This window comes from Triticum aestivum, chromosome 2D, assembly GCF_018294505.1.
Source record: "Triticum aestivum cultivar Chinese Spring chromosome 2D, IWGSC CS RefSeq v2.1, whole genome shotgun sequence".
NCBI classification, from domain to species: Eukaryota; Viridiplantae; Streptophyta; class Magnoliopsida; order Poales; family Poaceae; genus Triticum; species Triticum aestivum.
Window position 1 is genome coordinate 595,582,590 of NC_057799.1, and position 10,397 is coordinate 595,592,986.

At 43.5% G+C, this 10,397-nt stretch overlaps 1 protein-coding gene across 2 annotated transcripts; it reads right to left on the reverse strand.

Moving 5' to 3' along the window:
- Nucleotides 1-433: 433 nt before the first annotated feature.
- Nucleotides 434-4,950, reverse strand: LOC123054814 (probable LRR receptor-like serine/threonine-protein kinase At3g47570). Of its 2 annotated transcripts, none has more exons than XM_044478662.1 (5): nucleotides 4,853-4,950; nucleotides 4,313-4,354; nucleotides 1,508-4,218; nucleotides 1,032-1,382; nucleotides 434-800 (listed from the first exon to the last, which is right to left on the reverse strand). In XM_044478662.1, exons 3-4 carry the CDS (start codon nucleotides 4,185-4,187, stop codon nucleotides 1,057-1,059), a joined length of 3,006 nt encoding a protein of 1,001 aa, XP_044334597.1. In that variant the 5' UTR covers nucleotides 4,188-4,218; nucleotides 4,313-4,354; nucleotides 4,853-4,950; the 3' UTR covers nucleotides 434-800; nucleotides 1,032-1,056. The 2 variants fall into 2 exon arrangements, with proteins under 2 accessions (XP_044334597.1, XP_044334596.1); XM_044478661.1 differs by having other exon boundaries at nucleotides 434-808.
- Nucleotides 4,951-10,397: the final 5,447 nt, after the last annotated feature.

A 10,397-nucleotide genomic window follows, 5' to 3' on the forward strand; every position in this document is an offset into this window, starting at 1 on the left:
CTGTAGCATGCTCCAGGCATCCAAACTGGCAGCATGTTTACGAGTCGCTGGATCACAATGATAGGTGTCGAGGACTTAGGATAGAGTTTGCTATCTATCCTTTTTTTTCCCTCAAAAAAAAAGGATAGAGAGGATAGAGTTTGCTATGCCATCCCCAGCCCTGTCGAAAAAGGCAACTTTTGCCGCTCCCCTTCCCCCTCACCCAAGGGTGTGTGCTTTCCGTTTGCCATCCGCGCTGCCCCTCTTCCCCATCCGTTTAACCCTAAACCCTTGCATCAACCTGCCCCTCTTCCCCATCCCTTTAACCCCCCTTGCATCAACATAGGGTTCCAGACAGGAAACTTGGATAGTTCACTGTTTTCCAACCAAATTCCGTGTATATAGCGAGGAGATCTTTCTAAAAACTTCAACTTACATGTACAGACGCACGATCAATTTAATCTATACATAGATTCAGAAAATATATATAGGATGTAGGCTCTAGCTGTAAGAAATAGTTGCCACTTGTACACCAAAAGAGTCCAGACCACCACATCATATTGCACTGACGCCAACAAAAGCAGCTACTTAATTCCTTAAAATACATGCAACAAGAAATTATCCCAAACCCAAACAACATGAATGACGATCCATGGGTGGGAGGGGTGGGGGTGCTCTGCTTTGAGCAACATCAGAAACAGAGCGCCATTGCACAACAGTACTCCAGCAAAAACAACTTGTAGTAGGAGGAGAACACCCTGACCACGCCACAACTCGTTGTTCGCAGCAGGCACCTCCTGTGGTCGGGTTTTGGAGGTAATCTGCAGGACTACGAGCATCAAGTTAGTTAGTTTTTTTTTTTTTTTTTGCGGGGAAGCATCAAGTTAGTTATATTTTAAAACAATGTATCAGGTTAGTTCGCCTACTGAACGGTTACGACAGTGACAAGAGTAGTGGTCTTATTTACAAAGAAAAGGCACATCCATTTAGTGATAAACCTTCTGTAAATTATGCGCAACACCTAAGGCACCAAAGACTAAGTACGTGTTTACCTTATCTCCCTCCAAGATATGCCTCCTAAACTCCGTGAAGGCTTGCAGCCACTTCATGCATGTTGGGGCGCTCACTCGGGGACAACTTGGTGCAGCAAAGTCCAACGTTTAGCACCGAGACTAAACAGTCCAAATCTTTTTCCTTGGTGGCTACTGGACGATCTTGTAGCAAGTCAGAGTCAACAATCTGTGATATCCCAGCAGGAAAATTCATCTCCACAAAGTTTGTGATGCTCAGTCCATCCTTGAACATATCTTCTGTCGGTCTCTTCCTCAAAAATGTTTCCAACAGAATAATCCCATAGCTATAAATGTCCCCGGCAACTGAAACTTCACCACCAGTTGCCCACTCTGTAACAGCACGTACGACAATAGTTTAGTCAAAATATTAACATAAGCATCACAAATAAGGAGTCATTTTCAAGTTATGCTGTACCATATATGGCACAACATGAAAAACGAACAACAGACATCACCTGGAGCGACATATCCGATCGTTCCTTTTATTACAGTCGAAGAAGCAGAGTTTGAGTCACCGAAATATGACTGTGTCGGACCAGCTTTGAACCTCGCAAGGCCAAAATCTCCAACGTGAGCTGTCATATTATCATCCAAAAGAATGTTGCTAGGCTTCAAATCACAATGAACAATAGCACCTTGGTTGTCATGGTGGAGGTACTCCAGTGCATCTGCTACATCCACCACAATGCTCAACCTTTGAGCTAGTGTAATGCGCTCTGAATTTGAAGTGTTTTCATCTCCCAAAGCTGAGTACAGTAGTGCGTGCAAGTCACCCTTTGGCATGAATTCATATACTAGGGCTTTGAAATCATTCCCTTTAGAATCGATACTCGAGCAAGCAGTTAGGATAGGATCCAGATTCCGGTGCCGCACATTTCTCAAAGCATTGCATTCCGCAATGAAGCTCTTTTGTGCTCCTCTTGTCTCTAGGGTGAAAACTTTAACAGCAACAATAGTTCCATCTTGCAACAGTCTACCTTTGTACACAGAACTGTATCCTCCTCTGCCAATCAAGTTGGATGTGGAGAAGCCATCAGTTGCTCTATCAAGATCGTGGCAAGAAACTCTGGGAAACTTTCGACCAAAAGAAGGGAGAGACATGTAAATCTTCTTCCGTTTTCTCCTCCAGAATAGCAAGACAGATATGACCACAGCAAGTGACACCATGCTGACTAATGGGATCACTACTTTGAGCACTGTTGATGTCACGTGCTTAGTTGAATTCGAAGGTATGACAGGGCAGGCCGGTAGGTGTAACTTCGCTGCACCACCGCAAAGCCCCTTGTTCCCATCTACCCATAAAGCAGTCACATTCTTGAATATGCCTATTTCTGGGACTTCGCCTCCGAGACGGTTGAATGACAAATCTAGTTGTTCAAGATACATCAGGCTGCCAATAGATTTCGGTATGGATCCTGATAAGCGGTTGTGAGACACATTGAGTACTTGCAAGTTTCTGATGCTGCCTAGTGACGCTGGAATGCTTCCACTAAGAAAATTCTGATCCAACTCAATGTATTCCATACTGTCACAGTTGCCCAGTGTGTCAGGGATGCCACTGGACAGGTTATTAGATGAAAGATACAAGTACTGTAGTTGCTTGGCACGGCCTACTTCAGTAGGAAGTGGTCCACCTAGGCTATTTGAAGATAGCGCAATTTCTCTAATTGTAGGAATGCTGAATATCTCCTTTGGAATGCTACCATCAAGAATGTTATTGGAAAGTTCCAATGACTCAAGGGTTTTGAGGTTTCCCAAACTCGGGGGTATATGCCCATACAACTGGTTAGAATCCAAAAAGAGTTCCCCCAGTAGAGATAAATTAGAGAGGGAAGATGGAATATATCCTGTAAAAGCGTTGTTCCTTAATACGATAACCCGCAAGCTCTCTAGAGTTCCTAGCCATTCTGGAATGACACCGGTAAACTGGTTTTCATCCAATGCCAAAAACTCCAGGCTGTGAAGGTTAGCTATACCGGCAGGGAAACCCCCTGATAGTCTGTTCCTTCCGAAGAAGAACATTTCAAGTTTGGCAGAAAGGTTGGCAAATGTATCTGATAACCGTCCTTCAAGACGATTCCCACGCAGCGACAATTTCTGTAGCTCAGTGCAATTGCTTAGACTATTCATAAACTCCCAGTCTTGCTTGTCATGTGCTTGTAACTGATTGTATTCAAGATTCAACCAGGAGAGCTCTTTAAGTTTGCCAATAGAACTAGGCACCACCCCAGTGAAATTATTACTCAACAAATCAACCAAGGACAGCTTAGAAGCATTCACCAGCGAATTTGGGATAGGCCCGTCAAACAAGTTGTTAAATAAACCAAACTTTTGAAGATTGGGTGATGAACTACCAAGGTTGGATGGCAGTTGGCCACTTAGATAGTTGGAGGCAAGGCTTAGTACAGCAAGAGAAGACACATTGAGGATGGCTGGTTGGAACCTTCCTGATAGCTTATTTCCCCAGGCGAAAAAGAACTGCAGCATGGGCATATTTCCGATTTCACTTGGGATCTCGCCACTGATCCGATTTGACGAGACATCAAGTCGAGTTAGTGTTGTGACGTTAAAAAGTGAAACGGGAATTTTGCCGGTAAGATTGTTATATGAAATCAGCAGGCTTTGAAGGTGAGGAGGAAAATTGGCATGTGTAGGGATTTTTCCAACTAGGTGATTGCGATCCAGCCATAGCATCTGCAGACTAGAACAATTTGCGAAGTCTGGTATCTCACCCTCGAGTGTGTTATTACTCAAGTAGAGATTCTGGAGGTGCTGCAGGTGACCAAGGGACGCAGGGATTTGTCCAATGAACAGATTGCGTGGTAGCGATAGATTTCTTAGAAATGTAAGATTTCCGAGTGACAGAGAGATGCGCCCTTGTAAGCCTCGACCGCTGAGGTCGAGGGAAGTGACGCGATGTCGATTCTTAGGCCTACACGAGACACCTTCCCAGTTACAGAAATCCGAGCTGTCATTCCAGGACATGAGAGCTTGCTGGGGATCAAGACTGATTGCCTCCTTGAATTCAAGCAGTGATAACCGATCTGTCGCATTTCCATGTGAGGAGCAGACGACGACATGGGTACTGCAAGCCACAAGTGCCAAGAGAAACTGTCCAACTGCAATAACCATCATGGCTGGATTTCTTTCTTTGTCCAATTTAGAGCTTCATTATATGCATAAATAATACAAGCGGCAAAAAATTAGATAGGCAACAAGTGTTGGCAAATACTATATGGAATTGTTGGTGAGTGAAGTACCTGAAAGACTACCCTGCCCTATCAGGAACCAACTCTTCCTCTCTGTTCCATCAGCAAGATTAAGCACAAGTCAAAAGTAGAGTCACTGAATGTTGAATATTACTATAACTGCGCTTTACTAATCGAATTGCCATTCGGATACTGTGTGTGTGTAGGACACAGAAACTTTCCTAGCAAGAGTTGACCTCTTATTTATACTACTTTTGTGGTAAGCTTTTATGTACATCTATCAGGAAAACATGTTTGTATCAACTAGCAAGCACCGTAATATATAATCATCACCAAAACACAGACCAACGCGTATAAAATTGCGTTTCATGCTGATTAGAAACTCGTGTTTTCTCGATCTGGAAAAGAGGTTATATACAAACTCAAAGATAAGCTAGACATTTGTGCCCTTCAAGTTGTTGTTGGCCATTACCCACCACTTATTGGACATTTGGAAAATGAAGAGAGTGATCTGAAGTTGTACACTATGCAGCAAGACTGCAAAAGCATGTCATCTTAACTGTAGAAACACTGAAACAGTATGTAACTCACCATGCTTTTGCACCACCTCCTTCAGAGAGAGCCTGCATGCGTACTTTTGTTGGATAGCGGCGATAGGCCTATATAAGTTCTTTACTAGCTGCTTAGAGCGATACACGCTTCATTTATAGGCGAACCAAGTATCTACCACTGACAAGCTATAATGTCAACGTGTTTTTTTTATATTATCTAAAAGAATGTATTCTTCTTTCTACAGTCCAGTCCCTATCCATGGAACCAGTCAAAGACGGCTTCCCATGGATTCTTTCTACAGTCCAGTCCCTATCCATGAAACCAGTCAAAGACGGCTTCCCATGGTGATCAGTAGCATTATTGACACAATTTCAACAAAGAAAGTGATTAATAATAATATATTATATTATAAAAGGGTCCGTCTAAGGCACATCTAAGTGACTCAATCAAGTATAAGAAGGAAAAACAAAAGACAAAAGGAAAATACCCACACGAATCTCCGTGTAAAATCAATGACGTGGGACTTAGATGTGCAATACTTACGGCACATCTAGATGTGCTTTAACAAAACTGATACTTTTGAGGTATGTGTCACAAAAGTTACATCATTAAATTTGTATTAAAATATACTATACTAAATCACCGACACTTATTTTGAGACGGAGGGAGTAGTTTTCAATAATAATACAATTTTCATAACATGTGCTTAATATTATTATTGATCAAATTGATGGTCAATGTTTAACCATGAAACTTTAATGCCAAAGTTTTTTTGATAGGGTCAAAGTGTTTCTTCTTCATTCTATAAAAGGTTATTTTTCTTTCTTCGGGTTAATGCATATCAATACAATCAGTCGAAGACAACTTTCCTACCCGTAGCTATTGACTCCCTCTCTATAATGGAACTTGGAAAACGATGGCCTTTTTCGTGAAAATCAAACTTGAATAGACTTGACTTTGGTGGCCCATATATAATAATTTCCACATCAAGTGGAGCCACGATGCTCTCCTACGGAAAGAAAAATCTTCGTGTGTTTCCATCCGGTCACGTATTTTGAGACTTCATCTTAACCATTACTTATTAGTTTGATAAAAATAATAGGGTATGAGTAAAAGAATTATATCTTCACGCCACTACAAAACATGATACCAGTGGCATACGCAAAACAAGTACCAGTGACGGGTAGGCGCATGCCACTTGTTTCCTGCCATTACCATCGATAATACAACTATCAGTGGCCTGCGGGCATGATAGGCCGCCACTTGTGAAAGACCGTAGCGGTGGTGAGCACGTCTTCCCACCCATTGGTAAGGCCGCCCATGTCAAATTATGACGATGTCATGACAACGTTCTTTTACTGTCCTGCCGATATTTTGAGTGAATAGCATAAAACTACCACAATTCGCGTTACGGTTCTAAAAAACTACCAGAAATTTGTTTGTGACTAATACCTACCACTTTCGGTGTCGGCTGTTTCAAAAAAACCCAAATGGGTGAGTGGTTAACACCTGATCAGGTTTATGACAGCTGGGGCCTACCCGTAAGATGACCGTTTGTTAGACCGTTTGTTTGACCGTTAACTTACATGTAGGGCCTACATGTCAGCGTCTCTTCCACATATTAAAAAAATGCAATCCCTCAATTAGCAATCGGGTCCCTAAAAAATAAAATAAAAAGCAATCGGGTCCCTGAAAAATAAAATAAAAAGCAATCGGGTCCCCGCCGGCGAGCTCGTCGCCAGAGCCGATGTGGGCGTCGGCTAGCCTTCAGCAGCGCGTCCCCGATGCTCTGCTGCACGCGGTGGAGCTCGAGGTCGTCCATGCTGCCCTGTTGCACGCGGTAAAGCTCAAGGGCTCCCTGCTGTCGGCTGCAGGAGAAGCAGCCATGGCGAGCTCCACCGGAGATTGGGCCGGGCGGCGCACGCGCCATAGGAGGTGAGCTACGGGGAGGAGGGAGGAGGCGTGGGTGGTGGAGCTGCTCGCCGGTTGCCTTCGCGCCCGTGGCGGTGGCCAGCCGTAGCCCGTCGTTGTGGCCGGCCGTGAGCGGTGGCTGACTGTGAGCCTTCCCGCACGTCGGCCGACATCCCACGCGCGTCTTCCGGCGGCCGAGGAGAGAGGTAGGCTGGGGAGGGTCGTCGGCGGGTCGGGAGGTGAGAGGGTCGTCGCCTGGTCGGGAGCAGAGGAGAGAAGAGAGAGATCGATGGAGTTGAGCGGAGAAGAAAGACAAAGAGGAAGATGAAGCTTACATGTGGGCCCCACATGTAAGTTAACGGTCAACCTAAACAATCAAACAACGGTTTGTTTAGGAGTGGGCCTGACTTGTCATAAACCAGATCAATTTTGAATCACATGGTGATTTGGGTTTTTTGAGACAACCGACGTCAATTTTGGTAGGTATTAGTCACAAACAAATTTCTGGTAGTTTTTTGGAACCGTAACGCGAATTGTGATAGTTTTATGCTATTCACTCCGATATTTTGCATATGACGACACATTGCATTGCATGACGTAGATAAATTGATGTATAAATATGCAACCATGCATCCATATATCGGGATTGCAATACTACAAAGAACGATACAAGCTTCATTTATAGGCGAACCAATTATCTACCACCGACAAGCTATAATGTGAATGTGTTTTTCTTTATTATCTAAAAAATGTATTCTTCTTTCTACAGTCCAATCCCTATCCATGGAACCAGTCAAACGCAGCTTCCCATTGTCATTAGTAGCAGTATTGACACAATTTCAACAAAGAAAGTGATTAATAATAATATATTATATTATAATACGGTCCGCCTAAGACACATCTAAGTGACTCAATCAAGTATAAGAAGGAAAAAAATAAAAAAGGAAAATACCCACACAATCTCCGTGTAAGATCAATGACATAGGACTTAGATGTGCAATACTTCCGACACATCTATATATGCTTTAGCAAAACTCCTACTTTTGAGGTATGTGTCACAAAAGTTATATCATTCAATTCGTATTAAAATATACTATACTAAATCAGCTACACTTATTTCGGAACGGAGGGAGTAGTTTTCAATAATAGTATAATTTTCATAACATGTGATAATATTATTATTGATCAAATTGATGATCAATGTTTAACCATGAAACTTTAATGTCAAAGTTTTTTTGATAGGGTCAAAGTGTTTCTTCTTTATCTATAAAAGGTTATTTTTCTTTCTTCAGTTTAATGCATATCAATACAATCAGTCAAAGACAACTTTCCTACCAGTAGTTTGCTGCTATTGACTCCCTCTCCATAATGGAACTTGGAAAACAACGGCCTTTTCCGTGATAATCAAACTTGAATAGACATGACTTTAGTGGCCCATATATAATAATTTCCACATCAAGTGGAGCCACGATGCTCTCCTACGGGGAAAAAATCTCCGTGTCTTTCCATGCCGGTCACGTATTTTGAGACTTGATTTTAACCATTACTTATTAGTTTGATAAACAAATAGGGTATGAACAAAGGAACTATATCTTCACGCCACTACGGAGCATGATACCAGTGGCAGACACAAACAAGTACCAGTGGCGGGTAGGCGCACGCCACTGGTAACCTGCCATTACCATCGATAATACAACTATCAGTGGCGTGCGGGCATGATAGGCCGCCACTTGTGAAAGACCCTAGCAGTGGTGAGCATGTCTTCCCACCCATTGGTAAGGCCGCCCATGTTAAATTATGACATTGTCACGACAATGTTCTTTTACTGTCTGGGTTTAACTGGGCTCTGGTTGCGGTTTATGGGGCTGCGCAGCCCGAGCTCAAGCCCGATTTCCTGGCTGATCTAGTTCGGATATGTGGTTCCGAGCAGTTGCCGTACCTGGTGGGGGGTGATTTCAATATTATTAGAAGGCGTGAGGATAAGAACAATGATAACTTTGACGGCAGATGGTCGTTCATGTTCAATACTATCATTGAAAGTTTGAACCTGAGAGAAATTGAGCTCTCGGGCAGAAAATTCACCTGGGCTAATGCGCTGCCAAATCCGACGTATGAGAAGTTGGATCGTGTGTTGGCTAGTGTCGAGTGGGAACAGAAGTTTCCTCTAGTAACAGTCCAGGCCTTGTCCCGTGGTTTTTCTGACCACACGCCGCTTTTTGTGGACTCTGGTCAGCCCTCCCACTTGGGGAACAAGAATGTGTTCTCCTTTGAGATGGCTTTGTTTGAACGTGAAGGCTTCCTGGATCTCGTGGCTAGAGAGTGGGCTAAGGATTCAGGAGGAAAGACTGCACTTCAGCGCTGGCAGAATAAGATCAGGCACTTGAGGAGTTTCCTGCGTGGATGGGCTAACCATCTTAGCGGGATTTATAAGGTTGAAAAGGAAAGGCTTCTGTCCCTTATTCAGTCCCTGGATGTAAAAGCAGAAACCACGCTTCTGCCAGTCGCGGAGCTTCATGCCAAGCTGGACGCGGAATTGAGGCTGAAAGAACTTCTTAGGGAAGAAGAGTTGAAGTGGGCGTTGCGGGCCAAGGTCCGGAGAGTAGTCCAGGGGGACGCGAACACGGAATTTTTTCACATGATTGCTAATGGTAAGCATCGAAAGAAGAGGATCTTTCAGCTTGAGCAAGATGAGGGTACAATTGTAGGACAGGAGAACCTAAAATTGTACATTACTGAGTTCTATAAGCAGTTGTTTGGCCCTTCAGAAAATAACTGTGTGTCTCTGGATGAGTCCAGGGTTGAGGATGTTCCTCAGCTCACAGTGGTGGAGAATGATGTTCTGACGGCTCCTTTTACCGAGAAAGAGGTATTTGAGGCCGTTTTACAAATGGAAAATAACAAAGCGTCGGGCCCAGATGGATTTCCAGCGGAGTTTTATAAGAAATGCTGGTTTATCATTAAAGGAGATTTGTTGCCTTTGTTCAATGATCTGTTTGCTGGGCAGCTTCATCTTTTTCAGCTAAATTTTGGAACGATCACCCTTCTTCCTAAGAAAACAGAGGCTGTGAGAATTGAGCAATTCAGGCCAATCTGTCTTCTTAATGTTAGTTTCAAAATTTTCACCAAGGTCGGGACCAATAGGCTCTCACAGATCGCGCATGCTGTTGTGCAGCCTACCCAAACTTCCTTCATGCCGGACAGGAACATCCTTGAGGGTGTTGTGGTCCTACATGAAACGCTCCATGAAATCCACACGAAAAGCTGGATGGGGTTGTTTTCAAAGTGAATTTCGAAAAAGCGTATGACAAAGTCAAATGGCCTTTCCTTCAACAGGCTTTACGCATGAAGGGTTTTGATGAGGCCTGGCGACGCCAGGTAGAATCCTTTACGCAAAAAGGTAGTGTTGGAATTAAAGTAAATGATGATATAGGTCATTATTTCCAGACACACAAAGGCCTGAGGCAAGGAGATCCAATGTCCCCTATATTGTTCAACATTGTAGTAGATATGTTGGCCATTCTCATAGGCAGGGCAAAGAACGCCGGTCAGGTAGGTGGCTTGGTGCCGAACCTAGTTGAGGGGGGTGTGTCCATTTTGCAGTACGCTGATGATACAATCATCTTCATGGAGCATGACTTGGCAAAAGCGAGAAACATGAAGCTGGTGTTGTGTT

Excerpts from the sequence above, each read along its gene's own strand:
- LOC123054814 (XM_044478662.1), bottom strand. The coding sequence starts at position 4,187 with ATGATGGTTATTGCAGTTGGACAGTTTCTCTTGGCACTTGTGGCTTGC. Across the intron at positions 1,383-1,507 it reads GATCGGATATGTCGCTCCAG|AGTGGGCAACTGGTGGTGAA; the intron begins GTGATGTCTGTT and ends GTGCTGTTACAG.